At 58.7% G+C, this 20931-nt stretch overlaps 1 protein-coding gene across 1 annotated transcript in view; it reads left to right on the forward strand.

Annotated features, from left to right (window-relative positions):
- FER1L5 (fer-1 like family member 5) overlaps positions 1 to 20931 on the forward strand; it is a 54725-nt gene that overhangs the window by 30027 nt on the left and 3767 nt on the right. Inside the window, exons 20-47 of the mRNA XM_052648223.1 lie at positions 816 to 940; positions 2039 to 2139; positions 2907 to 3084; positions 3163 to 3318; positions 4433 to 4564; positions 5777 to 5940; positions 6243 to 6357; positions 8657 to 8759; positions 9518 to 9681; positions 9771 to 9944; positions 10185 to 10329; positions 10456 to 10533; positions 11603 to 11784; positions 12361 to 12549; positions 12858 to 12947; positions 14191 to 14337; positions 14418 to 14580; positions 14689 to 14714; positions 15552 to 15602; positions 15723 to 15827; positions 16150 to 16269; positions 16813 to 16974; positions 17198 to 17289; positions 17880 to 18050; positions 18273 to 18421; positions 18820 to 18959; positions 20292 to 20380; positions 20619 to 20714. Coding sequence (XP_052504183.1) covers positions 816 to 940; positions 2039 to 2139; positions 2907 to 3084; positions 3163 to 3318; positions 4433 to 4564; positions 5777 to 5940; positions 6243 to 6357; positions 8657 to 8759; positions 9518 to 9681; positions 9771 to 9944; positions 10185 to 10329; positions 10456 to 10533; positions 11603 to 11784; positions 12361 to 12549; positions 12858 to 12947; positions 14191 to 14337; positions 14418 to 14580; positions 14689 to 14714; positions 15552 to 15602; positions 15723 to 15827; positions 16150 to 16269; positions 16813 to 16974; positions 17198 to 17289; positions 17880 to 18050; positions 18273 to 18421; positions 18820 to 18959; positions 20292 to 20380; positions 20619 to 20714 — 3607 coding nt within the window. The remainder of the gene's footprint in view (positions 1 to 815; positions 941 to 2038; positions 2140 to 2906; positions 3085 to 3162; positions 3319 to 4432; positions 4565 to 5776; positions 5941 to 6242; positions 6358 to 8656; positions 8760 to 9517; positions 9682 to 9770; positions 9945 to 10184; positions 10330 to 10455; positions 10534 to 11602; positions 11785 to 12360; positions 12550 to 12857; positions 12948 to 14190; positions 14338 to 14417; positions 14581 to 14688; positions 14715 to 15551; positions 15603 to 15722; positions 15828 to 16149; positions 16270 to 16812; positions 16975 to 17197; positions 17290 to 17879; positions 18051 to 18272; positions 18422 to 18819; positions 18960 to 20291; positions 20381 to 20618; positions 20715 to 20931) is intronic.

Consider the following 20931-nt stretch of genomic DNA (forward strand, 5'->3'; position numbering starts at 1 on the left):
TCGGCTGTCTCTCCTGACCTCTGGGCCCTGGCAGTTGTCACAGAGAACAGCCAATTCTCCAAGATTTTCCACAAACTCAGAGGACAAATGTCCACTTTGCTTCCACTTGCCTCACAGACTTTCTGCTTTGACTTTATTTTCTGTTTCCTGCGGATTTTATTTCAACTCAGCAAAATGTTTCAGAAAAAGAATACCATGTGTTTCATCTAGCTTTCCCTGCCCTTGTTTCAATAAGAATCATGGCCGGGGGACCTAGTCTCCCAGGCCCATCACTGGCCTTTGACCATGCCTGCCGCTCCACCCCACTCCTCTGCACCAGCAGGCCCTTTATGTCAGGTGTCTGCTCACCCTAACCAAACTCTGGGCCTCTGAACCCAGGGCCCACTCCTCCTCTGCCTCCTGACACCCAGAAGGAAGACCCCACCTCAAGGCAGACCTGGGCCTTGGCATCTCACCTGAGTTAGGGGCACAGGCTCTGGAACTGAATGCCTGTATCACACCACCTGGCTGAGCCATCACAGGGAAACAACTTCCCATCACTAGCTTGGGTTTTCCCACCTGTGAACTGGGGACTTTGTGAGCCCAAGTGACATGAAGCACCGTGAGGGTCCCGTTAGGCCAGCTGTGCTCATCAAAGCATATCCATCCTGAACTGGCCCACAGGCTACCCTCCAGCGGGAGGGGTCCAGTTGGGATGCTTTAGCAGATCACCCTGTAGAGGAATGGAATGGCCCAGGGAAGGTCCTCTGAGAGCGGACACAGCGAGGGATGTCCCTCAGACACCCCCTCCCCACACACGTGGCTCTGTGTTTCAGGGAACATCTACCATTACGTGCCCTGGTACAACACCAAGCCCGTCGTGGCCGTGACCTCCTTTTGGGAGGACGTCAGCTTCCGTATGAACTGCCTCAACCTCCTCCAATTCACGCGGGATCGCCTGGTGAGTTGTGTGGGCAGGGGAGTGAGGGGGCCAGGGGAGGACCCCTGGTTTTTTGGTTTTTAAATTTGTCTACACCGGGTCTTTGGTTGTAGCATGTGAACTCTTAGTTGCGCCGTATGGGATCTAGTTCCCTGATCAAGGATGGAACCCGGGCCACCTGCCTTGGGAGCATGGAGTCTTAGCCACTGGATCACCAGGGAAGTCCCAGGACCCAGGCCATTGATGGGAGACTAGGGAAAATGAGCCACAGCCTTAGGAATCCAGTCACTCCGCTCTCTCATGCATTCCACGCCAGCTGAGGTGCCAGACAGAAGCACCAAAGACACGAAGATGCATAGACACAGTCTTCACCAGCAGGGAAGTCGGACATGCAATAGTTAGGGCACAGAGCAGCAGGGCTGCAGTGGAGATTCCGGTGCTAAGAGCCACAGGGGCAGACAGACTCAGGTGGGACGGGTGAGATGAAGAGGGGAGAGTCAGAGGAGCTGTTGGAAAAGATGACATTTAAACAGAGTCTTTCTGGGGTCAGTGGTGGGGGTGCAGAGAAAGGAACACTGGGCAAAGCCGTAGTGATTGATAGGAAGTTCATGGGTAGCTGGGGTATGGAGGTGATGAGGAAATAAGACCAGCGGAGCTGGGAAGGGTCAGATCACAAAAGGTGATCTGAGGGGGGAAGCCGCTGAGCAGTTTTAGGCAGCAGAGCCCCCCTGGCTCCCCCACCTTAGATGTGACTTTCTCGCACCAGCAGAAGGGAAGCCCGAGGTCAAGACCCTGTGACCCCTTCCCTGTGACCCATGGTCCTGCTACATCCTGGCTTCTTCCTGCCACCCATTTTTTCTGTAGGGTAGTCGGGAGGGAATCCTAGCCTTCAGTGGTATGTGACAGCTTTGGATATGGACACCTCCAGGGTACCCCTCCGTTCAGTTCAGTCACTCAGTCGTGTCCGACTCTCTGTGACCCCATGGACTGCAGCACGCCAGGCTTCCCTGTCCGTCACCAACTCAAAGGTCCCCAAGCCCTGGCTGAAAGCATCCTAGGCCAATCGGCCTCTCCCAGGGGAGCCCCACACTCACACACCGCTTCTCTCCTGCTGGGCAGAAGGCCAATCTGGACACCCTGAAGTCCATGAGGAATCCGAGGGACCCGGCTCTGCTTCCCCAGTGGGAGAGACTGCTGAGGGAGCTGGTGGAAGACTGCAAGTAGGGGCAGGGGGCACCCACCCCTGGGGCCAGGGCTGAGCTAGATCGAGTCCACACAAGGCCTGGGGCGCAGACCAGAGCCTGCAGAACAGCTACCCTCCCGCCTCCCTCCGCACCTCTGCCTCCACAGGAAACATAAGCTCAGATCTCTCTCCAAATGACAGAGCTGCTTCTCTGCCATTCAGGGACCCCCAAAAGGAGAGGAGAGGACCTCTCCTCTCATCACTGTCCCCTCTACATCCACACCTGATGCTCCTATCAAACCAAGCTTCTCTCCATTGTCCAGACAAGCCCTGCACATCCCAGCCCACACCTTCTCCTCCATCACTCCTCACCACAAGGCCCTCGTCAGGCTTCTGCCTGTTCTGGAAGAGCCCTTGTAAGGCTTCTCTTGGGCCTGCAGCCCACTTAGATCACCTCCTCCCTGGGTTTGGTTGGCCCTCCTCTCACAGCTCACACCTCTGTCCACAAGGAGGTCCTGAGCACGGGCCTGGCACACTGCGGGGGCTGGAGGGACCAGAGCAGGAGGTATGGGAACCCAGGGCCAGACCCACAGTGAGCGTGATTCCTGAGGAGGGCAGGCAGGGCTCCCTACCACTCGCCAGGCCTGCGCTCTGTGTCCGGCCAACTTGGTCTCAGAGGACCAGTCAGCTGGGTCAACCAGTAGGGAAAGCTCTCCGGTCCAGGGAGGACACTGAGGCTGGGTGGGTGGTGAGCAGGTGAGATGGGACGGAGACCAGCCCCCGCTCCCCCGGTTCTGACCACAGGCGGCCGCTGCCCTGCATGACCAGTCAGCCCAAAGCCACCGACCTGGACAAGAACAGGTGGAAGCTCCGCCGCCTCCTTCTGCAGGAACTGGCCCAGAAGGCCAAGCAGGCGCCCCCCAGGGACATGGTGGCCACCGCAGAGGGCTGGCTGTACCGCCTCAACGCCGTGCTCCCCGAGGTGGGCGCTGGGCGCTCCGGCCGGGAGCAGGCCCTGGTGCCAGCTCCTCAGGTGGGCCTGACGCTCTCGCGCCCGCAGCCGCAGATGAACCTCCCGGACGTGATGATCTGGCTGATGTCCCGGGAGCAGCGGGTGGCCTATGCTCAGGTGCCCGCCCACAGTGTCCTGTTCTCCCCAGATGGGGCCCGGCACTCCGGCAGGTTCTGTGGGAAGACACAGACCCTATTCCTGCAGGTGGGGAGGTCAGGGGTCCTCAGGGGAGGAGAGGGCCCAGGACACCCCAAGGGAGAAGCCCTGAGCTCCCCAACCCCACCCCAGGGAGGCCCCATGAGCCTCTGGAGGGCATGCCCATTTCCTCTCTGCCGGGCCCTTTACCAGGAGAAATGGGGTTTAAACAAAGGGAGGCGGGAGCCTGGGGCCATCGGCATGTAGCCGATGCCAAGTCCATGCCCATCACAAATGTTCCTCAAGTTTGTCCCCTCCATCGTCCTCAAGCCTCACTTGGTCCTGTCCCTGTCCACTCTCCCCTGGTCCATGATTGGCTGCTATCTACAGTCCTGGCGTGCTGCAGTCCATGGAAACAGAGGAACTGAAAACGGGGTAGTTTCCCTCAGAACCGTAAACCCAGCGGGGTGGGCGAGCAGCCGGCCAGAGGTTTTGCTCTACATATTTAATGCCTTTAAGGTTTGGGCTCCAGCCCTTCCTATCAGATGCAATCCATAAATAAGGCTGACTGAACGCGAGTCTCCAGTCCTGAAGACAGTCCTAACTTCCAGCCTTCCCCCTCCCGCCCCCGGCGAGGCAGGTGGGAGACCCTGCCTCCCTCTCAGAGACTCCCTGGCTGCGCATTGCCCTTCCTGCCGTCATGGAAGGCTCCGTCCCAACGGTGCCCAGCTGAGTCCTTCTTATCTTACAAGAACACTGAGACTTGAATCCTGGTTCTATGGCTCACTGGCTTGTGTGAGTTGGGGCCAGCCGTGTCTGGCCTCAGTCTGCTCCTCTGTGAAATGGGCCTGTGATGAAGGTGCCCACTTTGTAGTGGTGTGTGAGCACTGAGCACATGTGACACGTGGTGCTCAGCACAGCGCCTGGCACATCACACAGCAAGTGCCACTGTCAGTGTCGCCATCAGCACCACCACTCCCTAGGGCACTCCCAGGCTCCCCAGTGGCCCTGCCCCTCCGCACTCCACACTCCTTCCTCTGTTATGCCCGTCACCCAGCTCAGTGTGAAGCCCCTGCTCCCGGGGCTTGGGGTGAAGGGGCAGGTGTGTGTGCCCCTCCCTAACCCATGCCCCTGCCCCCGGGGGGACCGAACTCCTGCGGTTGCTGACCTGCCTCTGGCTCAGTACCCAGAGGGAGAAGGAGAGAAGGACGCCCTCCCCGGCCAGCTCCGGGTCTGCATGTGGCTGGGCAACGTGACAGACAGCAGGGACCTGGAGCTGCTCCGCCAGGGCGAAGTGGTCGTGTATGCAGAGACGGTGAGTGGGGGTGCGGCGGGGGCTGTTGGGGGTGTGGCGTGGCGCCTGCCCAACTCCGAAGGTGGAGGAAAGTTCGCTGGCAGAATCTGAGAACCGTAAAAGGAGCTAGAGGGAAGTGACTAAAGGAGTCCCTTGTTGACAAGCCATGGCCTTGGTAACAGGAGGGCAACTGAGTGGTCCCCTGGGACCAGTCACTTTCACAGGGACGGAGGCTTACGCGGAATTTCTCCCAGTTAGTTCAGGGCACATGAGGGGAACAGGCTCAGACTGCTTGCCGGGTCCTTGTCCATCATTAACATGACAACCTGGGACCCCGACCCACCTCAGCTGGGGAGGGGCAGTTCTGAAACAGAGGAACTGGAAACGGGGTAGCTTCCCTCAGAACCGTAAACCCAGGGGGGTGGGCGAGCAGCCGGCCAGAGGTTTTGCTCTACAATCAGAAAGGGGGGGACATGGCTCACGAGAAGGTCCTGAGAGTAGAGGGGAAATGAGTTTTGAGTTTCAGACTTCCCAGGTGGCTCAGTGGTAAAGAATCTGCCTGCAATGTAGGAGACCTGGCTTCGGTCCCTGGGCCAGGAAGATCCCCTGCAGAAGGCTACCCACTCCAGTATTCTCGCCTGGAGAGTTCCATGGACAGAGGAGGTTGGCGGGCTACAGACCATGGCTCGCAGAGTCAGACACGACTGAGCAACCAACACTTCAGACTTAACTGAGTTAAAACCTGTTTTCATGGTTCCTATGTTGCATGCTGTGGATGGAGAGACGGCAGGACTTGGAGGCGCCGAGACAGACGGGGGTTAGGATGAGTGCAGGGTGCAGGGGCTCAGTGTCCCTCAGGGGAATGTGGAAGAAAGCTCCAGACCCAGTGGCAGTGGTGGAGCAGGACGGGGTTCCCCAGTGACGTGGGGAGGACAGGTCACGTGGCAGGCAACCAGCAGGCTCTAACGCAGGCATCCACCCCACTCCACTCCTCCATAGCTGAGCCACCTGGGGTAGAGGTGACCTCTGAGCCTCAGCCTCATCGCCTGTGAAATGGGAGAGTGTGGCTGAAAGGGGCCTGCACATGAGCACTTGATTCATGGCAAGGTCCCACGCCCTTTCTTGCCCGGCTTCATGTTTCTAGGAGGCACGTACAGCCCAGCATAGGGGGCTTTGGGAGGGTGCCGGGTATGCGGAGGGGGCTGTAGGCGCTGGCGTTTTCCCCTCTCCCAGTACGAGAACCAGGCCAAGTTTAAGGGCCAGTGGGGACAACAGTTCCTGCAACACTGCCCCAACTTCTCGGATGTCTTGGGGCACAAGGCCCTTCCCAAGGAAGATTTCAAAGAACCCCATGGATGGCACTGGGACGGTCCGTGGACAGTGGAGCCTCAGAGGAGGTGAGGCTGGGGCATGGGGCTGGAGCCCTCATGCCCCTGGACAGGCAGCCTTGGCGCTGGCACTTCATCTCACCCAGGAGGGGCAGTAGGCCCCAACTCAGGGAGGCAGGCATACAGCCACTGGAGCCTGGTCCCGGGGCCCTGCCCACCCCCTTCCCTGCACGCTAGGCCCCCTATGCCCAGCCTTGCCCAGAGCAGGTGCTGCTGCCAGGTGTGGCCGTGCTTGGCCAGCAAAGGAGGACCCCAGGGGTCCGTAAGCTCAGGGAGGTGTGCTGGGAACTTGGGGTCTCGCCACCTCCCAGGCTGCTCCTGGACACGGACATCAACAAGAGCCAGGTGCTGGAGGAGGTGTATGAGAACCAGCGCCGGGATGCCGTGGGGGCCTGGGTGCCTGCCGCCATCCCCAACACGGATGTGGTGAGCAGGGGGTATGGGAGACAATTCATGCTCCCGGGGTGGGGGGGGGGCGGGTTCTTGGAAGCTGGGAGCACTGGATCAGTGGGACCCTGATGGGGTTTGTATCCCAAGGTGGCAGGAAGAGGTGCCCCAAGTGGGAGGGAAGAATGACAGGGTATCCCTGTCCCCTGTGCAAAGGCGGTGCTTTAACCCAGAATGGGAGACTCTGGGGCTGCTCTAAACCAACACTGCCTGAGAGAACTCTTTTTTTTGAACTTTTTATTTTTTATTGCAGTAAAGCCAGTTAACAATGTTGTGAGTTTCAGATGGACAGCAAAGTAACTCAGCCATACACATACATATATCTGTTCCCCCCCAAACTCCCCTCCCATCCAGGCTGGCACATAATGTTAAGCAGATTTCCCTGTGCTAGCCAGTAGTAGGTCCTTGTTGATCATCCATTTTCAGTTCAGTGGTGTGTACGTGTCCATGCCAAACTCCCTAACTATCCCTTCTCCCCTAGCAACCATAAGTTCACTTTCTAAGACTGTGAGTCCAAGAGAACTTTCTGTGATGATAGAAATGTTCTGTATCACCACTGTCCACATGTGGCTATTGAGTGCCTGAAATGTGGCCCTTGTGGGAGTGAGGAACTGAACTTTAAATTTTGTTTCTTTTCTCTTTGGCCACACTGCACCAGCTTGTGGAATCTTAGTTCTGTGGCCAAGGATCAAACCTGGGCCTCCGGCAGTAGAAACTCAGAGTTTTAACCATTGGACCACGAGGGAATTCCCAAATTTTGTTTCATTTTAGTGAACTTAAATAGAAGGAGCCCCAGGAGGCTGGTGGGCTTCTCAGGTGGCTTGGTGGTAAAGAATTCACCTGTCAATGCAGGAGACACAAGTTCAATCCCTGGGTTTGGAAGATCCCTTGGAGGAGGAAATGGCAACCCACTCCAGAGTTCTTGCCTGGAGAATCCCACGGACGGAGGAGCCTGGCGGGTTTCGGTATATAGGGTTGCAAAGAGTCCAACACAACTGCACAGCTGAGCACACACACATGGAGGCTGGTGGCTGCTGACTGGATCAGTTCAGTTCAGTTGCTCAGTCGTGTCTGACTCTTTGCGACCCCATGAGCTACAGCAGGCCAGCCTTCCCTGTCCATCAGCAACTCCCGGAGCTTGCTCAAACTCATGTCCATTGAGTCAGTGATGTCATCCAACCATCTCATCCTCTGTCATCCCCTCCTCCTTCCACCTTCAATCTTTCCCAGCATCAGGGTCTTTTCCAAGGAATCAGTTCTTTCACATTAGGTGGCCAAAGTATTGGAGTTTCAGCTTCAGCGTCAGTCCTTCCAACGAATAGTCAGGACTGATCTCCTTTAGGATTGACTGGTTGGATCTCCCTGTATTCCAAGGGACTCTCAAGAGTCTTCTCCAACACCACAGTTCAAAAGCATCAATTCTTCAGTGCTCAGCTTTCTTCATAGTCCAACCCTCACATCCATACAAGACCACTGGGAAAACCACAGCCTTGACTAGATGGACCTTTGTTGGCAAAGTAATGTCTCTGCTTTTTAGTCTGCTGTCTAGATTGGTCATAACTTTTCTTCCAGGGAGCAAGCGTCATTTCATTTCATGGCTGCAGTCATCTGGATAAAAATAAAGTAAATAAAGTCTGTCACTGTTCCCATTGCTTCCCCATCTGTTGGATCTTAGTTTTCTGAATGTTGAGTTTTAAGCCAGTTTTTTCACTCTCTTCTTTCACTTTCATCAAGAGGCTCTTTAGTTCTTCTTGTGCTTTCTGCCATAAGGATGGTGTCATCTGCATATCTGGGATTATTGTTTCTCCCGGCAATCTTGATTCCAGCTTGTGCTTCATCCAGCCTGGTATTTTGCATGATGTACTCTGCATATAAGTTAAATAAACAGGGTGACAATATACAGCCTTGACATACTCCTGGCTGGGCCGCGAGGTTAGTTCACGTCTCACAGGCTGGTCTCCTCTGCACAAGGGCAGAGCTGGCTTGAGTGTGGGCAGGTAGCAGCATCCACCTGAGATTCAGTCATGCTATTTTACTTTCATAGTCATAAATATGGTTATTTCCTATTTGTGTTGAGTGGTTCTATAAAGTTTATATAAAACTGATAGTGCTTATATAAAGTTTCCTTTTAAAAATGCATGTATAGTTCAGAAAGGCAAACCCATAAAAGCGTATTAAGTGAACACTCGGATGGCCCTAGACGTAACAAGCACTGTCTGTTCCTGGGGTGGGAGGCCACGACGGCTGCCGTAGGCCCGCCCTGTCTGTCCGCCCACAGAATGGAGAGCCCGTGGAGGCCCGGGAGATTGTGAAGTGCCCCCAAGGCTGGCATGTGAAGCAAACCTGGGCTGTGGAGCTGAACCATGCAGTGGACAACGAGGGTCAGTCCTCTGGATGCTGAGGGCGGAAGGGCCTAGAGCTGAAAACCGCCAAGCTCTCGGGTGGAGTGGGCCTGTGTCCCTGGGGTCCCCAGCCTCCAGAGAGTGGGGCCTCCCTACTTGCCACAGACATGGGCCCCAGCTTTAGGACAGGTGTGTGCATGTGTGCTAAGCCACTTCAGTCGTGTCTGACGCTTTGCAGCCCCATGGGCTGCCAGGCTCCTCTGTCCGTGGGGATTCTCCAGGCAAGAATCCTGCAGTGGGTTGCCACGCCTCCAGGGGATCTTCCCAGGACAGGGATTGAACTCGAGTGTCTTCTGCCTAACCTGCATTGGCAGGCGAGTTCTTTACCACCACCTCCATCTGGGAAGCTCATGCGCTGAATGCCTCCTGGGCACATGAGCTGAGGTCAAGTCCAGAGCTTGGTTCACCCTAGTGGCCCTAGGGAAGGACAAATGAATGGGCTAGGAGTCAGAAGACCAGGGCTCCGGATGCAGGCTCTGCTACTTATGAACTGGGTGATGTGTGCGGGTCCCGGGACATCTGTGAGCTCACCTTCCTCATCTGCCAGACGGGCTGCTGGGCTTGGGCCACTGGGGGATGCTGGGTGACCACACCTTTCCCTGTGGCCAGACAGACCTGGACCTGAGGGACCACACTGCCCCCTTGGCCTGCCCTTCCCAGGTCCTGTGTCTCAGGCCCATCCAAGCCCCTGAGCCCGTGGCGCCTGGGCACCCACGGGCCGTGTCCTGGCCCCGCAGGCTGGGAGTATGGCGTGGGCATCCCACCCTCGGGGCTGCCCAAGGTCTGGAACTCGGTGGAAAAGACCTACTACTCACGCCGGCGCCGGCGCTGGGCACGAGTGCGCTACCGGGACCACGGGAGGCTGAGCCACGAACAGGAGACCCTCTCCTTCCTGCAGCTGGTGAGGGGCCTCCAGACAGTGACCGCTGGGACCACGGGGTGGGAGGGGGGCCCACAGAGGGTGAGAGGGCGCCTCTGCTCTCCCCGCAGCACCACCCCGGCCTGGCTGAGGACGAGGCAGGCTGGGAGTACGGTGTCTTCGGCTCCAAGTTCCACCTGAACCCTGAGCCCCAGAGCCGCTTCCGCCGCCGCTGCTGGCACCGCAGGCTGGCCCCCAACAAGGTCAAGGGCATTGCACCCATATTCCTCCTGGAGGGATCCTTGGTAAAGCCCCAGTGGTCTAGGGGTCTCCCCCCCACCCCCCCGCAACCCTGCCTCCAGAGCCAGGGCACACCTGGTGCGGCAGGCAGCCGGAGATGCCTCATGTGGTCAGATGCAGTGACCGCTGTGGGGTGGTGGAGGGGACATGCTTGGGCTTTGGCTGGGGAGAAGGGTGACCTGGGCCTGGGCTGGAGGTGACAAGAAAGGCACCCAAGCGCCTCAGGGAGTCTGTCCTGGGCACAGAGCACAGATATGAAAGAGCAGGCGAGGAGGGAGGTGGACATGGTGTCGTCCACACGGAGGCTGGACAGAATCATGAGTTCTCGGAGGGCGCCCCCAGGGATCACCCAGACGCCCAGCCTGCCCTTCATCTACTGCGTCTTCAACAGTGAGCGTGCAGCGAGAGTCTGCCTGGGCGGCCCCAGAGGCCCCCAGTGCCCGAGGGCAGGGAGCAGGGGGCCGGGGGTGGGGGGCCTGAAGGCAGGTGCAGACATGGCCCCCCTCTCCCCCCCAGAGCCCCACTGCTACCAGCTCTTCTGCTACATCTACCAGGCCCGGAACCTGATGTCCAGCCGCGTCCAGACATTCCAGGGTAGGCGAGGGCACCCCTTCTCCGCCAGCCTCTCAGGGACCCCCCGATCTGACCCCTCAGCAGTACAAAGGATGGCAAGGAAGGGGGCGACACACACGCAGACCCCTGCCCCCAGCAGCTCATGACCCTGGTTTGCGGAAAAGACACGAGAAGAGGGGACACAGGATGGGCGTGGTCTGTCAGTGTGTCCCCAACACCGTGAGATCAAGAAGGGGAGGCTTCACCCGGAGGAGACCACTTAGCTGGGCCTTGAAGAAAGTGGGGGAGGGGGAGACACGCAGGCCAGAGAGAGGGCGACAGGCTTGGGCCCCACTTGTCCCTTGCATGGGACAGATGACAGGTGGGGATGAGATTTGGCAATTCCCAGCCCCACATGGAGATTTCAGGTGCCCTGGGCTGGCAGTGGCCCTCTTTGTCAGGGGCCAGAGTGCTGAACGGGGTCTAGCCGGGGCAGTGGGTGCCCGCTGGGAGCTGTGTCCGTTGGGAACATCGAGAGGGCTTCCCTGGTAGCTCAGCAGTAAAAAAAACTCACCTGGAGTGCAGAAGATTCAAGAGACTCAGGTTTGATCCCTGGCTGGGGAAGATCTCCTGGAGGAGGAAATGGCTACCCACTCCAGTATTCCTGCCTAGAGAATCCCATGGACATAGGAGCCTGGTGGGCTACATAGTCCATGGGATCACAGAGTCAGACACCACTGAGCAGCTAAACCACCACCACCCTCTTCCAAAGGGCCTTGTGATGTCCCCTGATGCCAAGGCCACTTGCTGATAATGAGGAAGAGCAGCCACGTACATGTAGCCTGGCCCCCAGAACCCCTCCAGAGAAGCCACTGGGCGCTCTGAGTCTGTGACGCCTGGACCCCAGCCATGACAGTTTAAAGTGGCCTCTGGCTATCAGCCCACGGGCTCTGCACCTAACGCTGAGGTGGCCTTCTGAGGGAGCTGGAATGGCTGCGGCTGGCGGGCCCGAGCCTCCCTGGGCTCTGGGTCCGATGGTGCCAGTGGCCGGAAGAGAGGAGGGCTTCACTCAGTAGCTCCAAGGCACCACCTCCTCAACTTCCGCCCCCAGGGCCCTTCATCAGGCTGGTCTTCTTGAACCACAGCCAGTGCACCCAAACCCTGAAGAGCTCTGCAGCCCCCACATGGGCCCAGACACTCATCTTTCAGCACCTCCTTTTGTACGAGAGCCCTCAGGACACCAGAGACAGCCCGCCATGCGTGGTGTTGGAACTGTGGCAGCGGGACCCCCAGGTGAGGTGGGCTGGGCTGGGCAGAGCTCTGAGGAGACTGTATTTTACTCATCTTATTCTATTTACTTCGTTGTGCAGTATGATTGGGGCTTCCCAGGTGTGGCTAGTGGTAAAGAACCCGCCTGCCAGTGCAGGAGACATAAGAGATACTGGTTCGATCCCTGGGTGGGGAAGATCCCCTGGAGGAGGAAGGCGTGGCAAGGCACTCCAGTCTTCTTGCCTGGAGAATCCCATGGACAGACGAGCCTGGAGGGCTGCAGTCCGTGGGGTTGAAAGAGTCAGACACGACTGAGCGCCAGCGTGTATGAATGCATGTGGCATGAAGGGATCTTGGTGCTCTGGCCAGGGATGGAATTCGTGCCCCTTGCAGTGGGAGTGAGGAGTCCTATCCACAGGGCCACCGGGGAGGCATTCCTGTAGAGGAGAATATTCAGAAAGTGCTCAGTGAGGCTGATTCGCTGAGCACTTCCTGAGAACGTAAATGTCAGCCCTGACCCTGGCGTCATCGGAATCCCGGGAGGAGCCGGAATGCTGCCAGCCTGGCCCCCAGGTTCTGTGACTTCCCCCTTCCCTCCAGGGCAGTGAGACACTGTGGGGACGGAGCATGTGGCACCCGGTGGTCTGGCTGGACGCCCAAGACCGGATCCTGCCCCCCATGAGGTGGCACCCCCTTGTAAAAGGGCTGGAGGACGAAGAGGGCGAAATCTTGGCGTCCTGTGAGCTGATCCTTGAGACTGAGGTGCTAGGAGAGGGGACCAGCTGGGAGGTGGGGTGCTCAGAGCCCCCACCCCGCCCCACTCCTCTGCCATGGGGTCCCACAACTGGCAGCTCCCAAGCCCAGTCCCTCAAGAAAGCCCTGGGGGGCCCTGGCTTAGACACCACTGGGCTGGGTGGTGCCGACCTGCCCAGCCTCTCCATGACTCTGCCACTAGCTTCTGCCCAAAGGGCTCCAGGGCCGCCTCAGCTGAGCGCTCTCAGGGTCCTGCTTGAGTCGGGGAGGGGCACAATAGGACCAGACCAGTGGGGCCTCATGGTCCCTGCTCCCCTGCCTCATCCCTTCAGAGCCTCAGACAGCAGCTGCCCATGTTAAGTGTGCCCTGGAAGAACGGCATCTACATCCTCCCCAAGAGCATCCAGCCCACGCTCCGGAAAATGGCTATTGAGGTGACCAAGTGTGGAGTGGGGCAGGCGGGCGGGCGGGGCACAAGCTGTCCCCAGAGCAGCTGGGCGTCACGGAGCACTCTCTGCTGACCCCCTTATGCCTTCTGCCGACCTGATCCAAAGCTTGGACCCCGAGAAGATACCCTGTGAGAGACACAGGGAGACAGGAGAGACGTGAAGGGCAGAAGCTCTGAATATTTTGCAGCATTTTAATGCAAATCTCTGCAGCAGCAAAATATCGTGAGGTAGCGCTAGTGGTAAAGAACCCGCCGGCTAATACGGGAGACGTAAGAGACACGGGTTCATCCCCGGGTGGGGAAGATCCTCTGGAGAAGGAAAGGGCAACCCACGCCAGTATTCTGGCCTGGAGAATCTCACGGACAGAGGAGCCTGGTGGGCTACCATCCAGAGGGCTGCAAAGAGTCGGACGTGACTGAGTGGCTTGGCACCCAGCAGGTCATAGACCAAGGGCTTCAGCATTCATTACCTACTGTGTGTGAGCCTCACGTGGCCCCTGAGCAAAAATTAGGGACTACCGCCTTCCAAAGAAGGAAATTCAGGCTCTGAGAAACAACACAGCCACTCACAGCGATGCAGGGGCTCAGTGGCAGCAGCAGAGCTTAGGCCCGGCCCTGCCAGACTCCAAATGCCAGGACGTTTCTCACCTCTTCTGAGAGTAGCAGGGAAGGCCCCATGTCAGAACCCACGTGCCCGCTGCAGACCCGGCCAAGAGTGGACAATGGCCAGGTCTTCCCAGCACCACAGCCCGGGTCAGGCCCGGTGGCTGGTCCCACGCTGCCCCGAGGCAGCTCTGTGAGGAGGGTGTGGACCGCTCGTGGGGTGCCCTGTGTGGGTCCACTGAGAGCGAGTTCTCAGGGCACTATCCCGCTGACTGGCCCCGGGGTTCTGTGGGGCCCAAGTCAGCCATGAGCTAGAGGGCACAGCCATGCCTAGGAGCCTGGGGGCCACACCAGCTGCTGTAAGCCTGGGAGGCAGCCAGCGTCAGGAACTCACCCCCCAGAGAAATGATTAGAGGCCAGACAGGCAGCAAGGGAGGAAGGAGGAGAGAGGACAGTGCCGGGCCTGGGCGCCAGCGCTCCTCCCCACAGGAGAGGGGGCCCGGGTGCGCTGTCAGACTCTCCAGCACCCAGCCTCGTGCCCTGGCCCTGCAGGCCCCCAGCCAGGCCGGGCCCCTGACGCAGAGGCGCCACCTGTGCCCATCCCCACCCACTCTCCATCCCGCCAGATGCTGGTCTGGGGCCTTCGCAACATGAAGCAGGCGCGCTCGCCCCGGCTCCTGGTGGAATGCTGGGAGGAGTGCCTGCAGACGGAGCCCATCAGGGACTTCCAGACCAACCCCAACTTCGCCCAGTCCGCCCTCCTCCTCACGCTGGTAAGGACGTCCTGGGCGAGGGCTGGGACAGTGCCCGGCGCGTGGGAAGCCTCACGCCCTGGCCTGTCCGGGGGCTGCAGTACATGCCTACGGAGGAGACCTTTGCGCTGCCCCTGGTGCTGAAGGTGGTGGACAATCAGGACTTCGGCCAGGAGACCGTGGTGGGTCAGGCCAACGTTCACTCTCTGCAGCCCTACTTCTGTGACCCCTGGGCCGAGGACTACGTGCCTCCACGGCCCCCAAGTATGACCCTCTCTCCCTGCCCCTCCCCCGGCCTCACCCACAGGGGTGCCCCTCCTCCTCCCCCTCGTCCCCTCTCCCGAGACTCACGACTGCGCTTTCTCCACGCAGCGCTGTCGGTGAAAAAGTACCAGGAGGTGAGTGAAGGGCCGGAGGCCCTGTGCCATTTCAGGAAATGGCCCTTGTGCCTGAGGGGGGTGGATTACACAGAGCTCTGATGTCTGTGCCTCCTGGGTGAGGCCTACTTGAGGAAACTCAAGGACAGTGATTCTCACACTGGGCTGCACATTAGAATTGCTCAAGAATTTTAAAAAGCCCAGATGGCCAGACTACCAACCAATTGCTGGGGGTAGGACCCAGGTGGCATAATCTCTTTCTTTTTTTCAAGGGCTTCCGTGGTGGTTCAGATGGTTAAAAATCCTGCCATGTAGGAGATCTGGGTTTGATCCCTGGGTGGGGAAGATCCCCTGGAGAAGATCCCCTGGAATGGCTACTCACTCCAGTATTCTTGCCTGGAGAATTCCACGGACAGAGGAGCCTGGTGGGCTACAGTCCATGGGGTCACAAAGAGTAGGACACGACTGAGTGACGAACGCTTTCATACCTCACCCCACCCCAAGTGACTCCAGAGTTTCCGAACTTCAGAACTGCTGCCCTGGAGCAGCACCTGTCGACTTTGAATGCACAGGAATCCTCAGGACATCCTGAACAAATGCAGACTCAGATCCAGGCGCCTGGGGTGGGGCTTAAGGCCCACTTCTGAGCCTTCCGGAGCTCAATCTGGGCTGCGGACAACGAGAACCTAGAACAAACCTTCCCCTCCTTCTCGGCCCCCATCCTATGTCTGAGGACCCCTGAATGAAGAGGCCTCTGTGAATGGGAAGGGAGCCGTGACCTCGAGCCCGTTCTCCCCTGGGCAGTGGGAGGCAATGGGCAGCTGGGCCTTGCCCTGCTCATGTGCAGTCATTTTTCAGCTCCTAGGTTACCTCTGTGAGAAGTTCTGGTTCAAGTCCAGCAAAGCTGAGGTGATGGAGGCTCAGCCTCGGGGAATAAGGAACAACCATAGGCGGCTCAGGGAGGGGTAGGGGCAGAGGAAGCCACCTTGCCCCTTCCCCAGGGGCCAAAATGCCCCCTCTCCCTGCCAGGACGAATATGACCAGGAAGTAGACTGGTGGAGCAAGCTGTTCTGGGCCACGGGAGATGCTCCCCAGACCTTGAAGTACAAGTATAAAGACTATCACACCCTGAAGGTTCGCAGGCCCCTGAGAGCAAGGACCGCTGAGGGATGGGGAGAGTCTGGGGGGAGGCCAGCACACGGGTACCGAGGCCTCAGGGAACGGCCAGGCTGGTGGAGACGGGGAGAGGGGCAGCAGGTGGTGTTCCCGCACCATTTTCACAAGACTCTGGACCACACGACCCCTGGCCACACTCTTTCAGGAACCAGCGCTCCCACTGGCAGAAGCTGTGCTGACCCCAGGGGTCCCTCCGCCAGCCCCATCCTAGGAATGGTCCCCTCTGGCCGGGCCCTGGCCAGCTGCCCCCACCAGCGGGGTCCTCCGTGCCCTCCCACAGGTGTATGACTGTGAGCTGGAGGCTGTGCCAGCCTTCCAAGGCCTGCAGGACTTCTGCCAGACCTTCAAACTCTACCAGGAACGGCCCAGGCTGGACAGCCCTGTGGTAGGGGAGTTCAAGGTGTGTGTCCCACCCTGCGTGTCTGCACCCATCACCCTGGGCCCCTTCCACCCGGGGGAAGACTCTGATAAGAGCCCTGGTTCTATATGTTCATTGTGAGGACGGGCATGGAGGGCTTGACAGTCTTGGGAGTGGGGGGCAGAGACTGACCTCTGCAGAGACTCGGGGTTGCCTCCCCTGATGCAGGAAGGGCTAGGGCTTTTCAATCCCCGCTCAGGCTCAAGCTTTTGAAAAGAAGTGTGGACCTGGAGGGGTGGATGGGGGTGGAAAGAGAGCTCCCTTCAGCAGAACCGGGAGCTCAGTTCCTGCGTCAACACCCCTCTGAATGCCCTTCCTGATCAGCCCTCCTAAACATCGTGGTCCTGGCTGAGCATCTCTGCAGCACTTGCCTCCACCGGTCCTTGTGGGTTTCAGGTCCCGCTATTCTCAACACAATCCACTCTTCTGACCTGGGACCCGGGGCCCCTCCTGGAAGGAGTTACACAGCCAGGCTGCTGCTGCCAGGCTGGCGGCCAAGACCTTCCCTCCCTGACACACGCACAGGGCCAGTTCCGCGTCTACCCCTTTCCTGAGAACCCGGAAGCTCCCAAGCCCCCTCGCCAGTTCCCGCTTTGGCCTAAGAAAGAGGACTTCCCCCAGCAGTGCCTGGTGCGGGTGTACATGGTGCGAGCCTTCCACCTGCAGCCCCAAGACCTCAACGGCCTGGTAACCAGCACCCCCGAGCCGCGGGGCCTCCCCGCCTGCCCACCCCTACACCTCACTCTGCACTTCAGCATCTCGGGGCTCCCTCAGGCTGACGCCGAGACTGCCGACTTCCCAAAGGCCTCCTCTGTACAAGGGGCTCCTCTCTGACCCACTCCTGTGCTCCCTCACCAACCCGGGCTAATTCCTCTTTCCTGTCCTCCCCTCCCTTCTCTCTGAACCCCAGTGTGACCCTTACGTGATCCTGAAACTGGGACAGACGATGCTTGGCAACCGGGACAAGTACCAGCCCAACACTCTGGACCCCATCTTTGGCGTGTGAGCTGCCCAGTGCGCCGGGTCCCACACCCCTGCTCTCATCCCCTGTGGGTCAGGAGCAGTCCTGGAGGCAGAGAACTCTTCTTCTGGCTTCTGCGTTCCTAGCACCGTGTTCAACGGATGGACAAAGCACCAGCACCAATGGGCAGCCCAGCTCTCCCCTCCCTCTCTAACACGCTGCCCTGGAAGGGAGCTCAGAGTCCTGCACCCCAGGCCTATCAAAAATTACTCCCAGCATTTCCCTGGTGGTCTGGTGGCTAAGACTCTGCACTCCCAATGCAGTGGGCCTAGGTTTGACCCTGCTCAGGGAACTAGACCCCACATGCTGCAACTAAGAGTTCTCACACCACAACTAAAGATCCTGCGTGCCACAACTAAGACCCAGAGCAGCCAAAAAAAAAAAAAAAGTTGCTCCCAGCAGGACTGGGGGCTGGTTATTGGCAGAGGACAGTCATGCCAGGCTCTGCTCTCTATATTCACTGGGACCAAATAGAGGGGCGCATAGGCACACGGGGCCAGGATGCTGGAGAAACGGAGGCAGGTGGATCACACGGTCCTCCGTCTCTGTGTCTCCAACACCCTCCCCCTAGGATGTTTGAACTGAGCTGCACCATCCCCCTGGAGAAAGACCTAGAGATCCAGCTCTATGACTTCGACCTATTCTCACCTGATGATATGATTGGAACCACAGTCATTGACCTGGAGGACCGACTCCTGTCTGGCTTTGGAGCTCGTTGTGGGCTCTCCAAATCCTATTGCCAGTGAGGACCTGAGTTGTGGCAGGGGTGGAGGGGTGGAGGGGTGGAGGGGTGGTGGGCAAGGAAGCAGGTGAGGGTGGAGGAGGGAACCCACAGCTCCCCTTGAAGACACCTGCATCCCGAGCTGGGGAGCCGGGGCCCAAACCCATCTGCATGCCCACTCCCAGCACCGGTCAGCCTGCAGCGGGTAGCAAGGGCTTCTCTAGGACTCGGGTCTCCCCACAGGTCAGGGCCCTTCAGGTGGCGGGATCAGATGCCCCCAAGCTTGCTCTTGGAGCACCATGCCAAGCGAAAGGGACTACCGCCGCCTCTCTTCAGCCCTGAGGGTGACTCTGTTTATTACAACGGGAAAAAATTCGAACTGCAAAGCTTTGGTGAGAAGCATACACACCTGCCAGCAAGCGCAGGGCCAGGCCTCTGCCTCCAGTGGTGCTCAGCATGGAGGCGTTGCCAGAGGGCATTGCCCCCCACCCTGTCCCCTGCACACATGCCAAGTCGCTTCAGTTGTGTCCGACTGTGTGACCTATGGACTGCAGCCCGCCAGGCTCCTCTGTCCATGGGGTTCTCCAGGCATGGAGTCGGTTGCCATTTCCTGTTCCAGGGGATCTTCCCAACCCAGGGATTGAACCCACACCTGTCTACCTGCATTGGCAGGAGGGTCCCCTACCCTCCTGTAATGATAACCAAGTCCGCCTCCCAGGCTGAGGGTGAAGGCGGGGCCCACATGGGGCATGGGAAGGCCCCTGACTTCCTGATACCTCCTCTGATACAGAACTCAAGCCCCCTAGAGCACGCTTCCTGGGATCTAAGAAAGAGCGCCTGGCTCTGTACCTTCTGCACACCCAGGGGCTGGTACCCGAGCATGTGGAGACCCGCACTCTGTACAGCGACAGCCAGCCGGGCATCGACCAGGTATGAGACTTGAGGGGCGTGGGAGGCGGGGAAGGCCCACCATCTGGGATGAGAGGGGCAGGAAAGGCCAGGCATGCACAGGTGTGACTGCAAAGATGACGAATGTGTTCTGGGTGTGTTAATAAGAAGCTGCAGCGATGTCACGCAGAGTGGAGAGTCAGAGCTGGAAAAGTTGCTGATGAAAAACCGAGGCCCTGTGTCTGCTGTGGAAGCATTTGGGGGCCCCACCCGCCAGGGTCAGAAATCATAACCCTGACTTGGCTGTGAAATGCAGGCTGTGTTTTCTGCACAGCAAGGAACCCCAAACAAAAGGAATAAAAATCCCCACAGGCACCCCAGTGATCCCCCATCCTCCAGCCACCAGAACGGCTCAGCTCATTCTCCCCATCTCTCAACCTGACAGCACGTTCTGTGTAAAAAACTTCTCTGCTGTTCGCTTTTTAAAACCACCCTCACTGGACTTGTCTTCTCATTCAGTGGGGCCGGTTTCAGAAGAATAAAACTAGGTCACGTGGCTTGAAGGACTCTCACCGCTGGTAGCTCTTTTTGTTGCTGTTGTCCAGTTGCCAAGTCATGTCCGAGTCTGTGACCCCATGGAGTGCAGCATGCCAAGCTTCCCTGTCTTTCACCATCTTCCGGAGTTTGCTCCAGCTCACGTCCATTGAGTTGATGATGCCATCCAACCATCTCACCCTCTGTCTTCCCCTTCTCCTCCTGCCCTCAATCTTTCCCAGCATCAGGGTGTTTTCCGACGAGTCGGTGCTTCACATCAGGCGGCCGAAGGATTGGTGACTCTACTTTCTCGCTTTCTTTTCCCCCCTTTCCTCACTGGTTCTATCCCTTCTTGCCTAGACCTCTGTGCGTGGTGAAAGCTTGACATCCTTAGGATGTGGTTCCATAACATGAAATGACCTGGAGATCACCAAGCTTACCCTTATTCAGGGCCACTAGGTGGTTAATCAACACAGCCCCCGTCCCATTCGTAGCCCTGTGCAGAGAGGCTGTCAGGCAGGGCCCGTTAAATGGCATCCCCCTCCAGACCCCAGTGACATGTGATGCCCTGGCACCACAGCCCCCAGCTTCACAGCCATCACACGCCACCAGCGTGTTCTCCCCGCCAAAAAAAGACAGTGGAAGCTGGTGCGTGGTGCGCTGACTTCCTGTCTGAAGTCCACTGACCTCCCAGATCCCCCAATGCTTAGTGCTAGAAACACAGCCTCAGCAGGCCTAGACCCTGGGACGGGGACCCCCGCCAGACCAGCATGCCGAGCGTGGGGAGTAGCGGCGTGGGCGGGGGGGTGGCCAAGCCCAGCTTATCCTTGTCCACTCTAGGGAAAGGTGCAAATGTGGGTGGACATCTTCCCCAAGAAGCTTGGGCCTCCCGGCCCCCCAGTCAACATTGGGCCCAGGAAACCTAAAAGGTGAGTGACACCGGGCAGGGCGGCCCAGCCAGTGTGTGGGGCACCAGCAGGCTCCAACCAAGTCACTGTGACACTTTCCCTCTGCTGGGACTCGAGGGCGCGGCCGCCTCGTGCGGCCCCCCAAGCCCAGGCCGACTTGGGTGGGCACGGAGCACAGCGCCCCCCAGGCCTGTTCCCTCGCTGAGGCTGCGGCTGGGGAGCTATTCCTCCACAAAGCTTCAGACAACCGTGGCTGCAGGTATGAGCTCCGCTGCGTTATCTGGAAAACCACCCTCGTGGACCCGAAGGAAAAGAGTTTAAGTTACGACAGGATAAATGACATCTATGTCAAAGGGTGAGGGAGGGCACAGGGTGCCTCCGGTGTGCCTAGTTCTGTCATTCCTGGGGGTGTTCCTGGTCTCGGGGTGTGCTGGGCGGCCCTCCAGCTCAGGGAGTGGGGGTGCTCCTGGTCTCGGGGTGTGCTGGGTGGCCCTCCAGCTCAGGGAGTCGGGGTGCTCCTGGTCTCGGGGTGTGCTGGGTGGCCCTCCCCCCGGCCCTCCAGCTAAGGGAGT

Source organism: Budorcas taxicolor, chromosome 11 (assembly GCF_023091745.1).
Source record: "Budorcas taxicolor isolate Tak-1 chromosome 11, Takin1.1, whole genome shotgun sequence".
Classification (NCBI taxonomy): Eukaryota; Metazoa; Chordata; class Mammalia; order Artiodactyla; family Bovidae; genus Budorcas; species Budorcas taxicolor.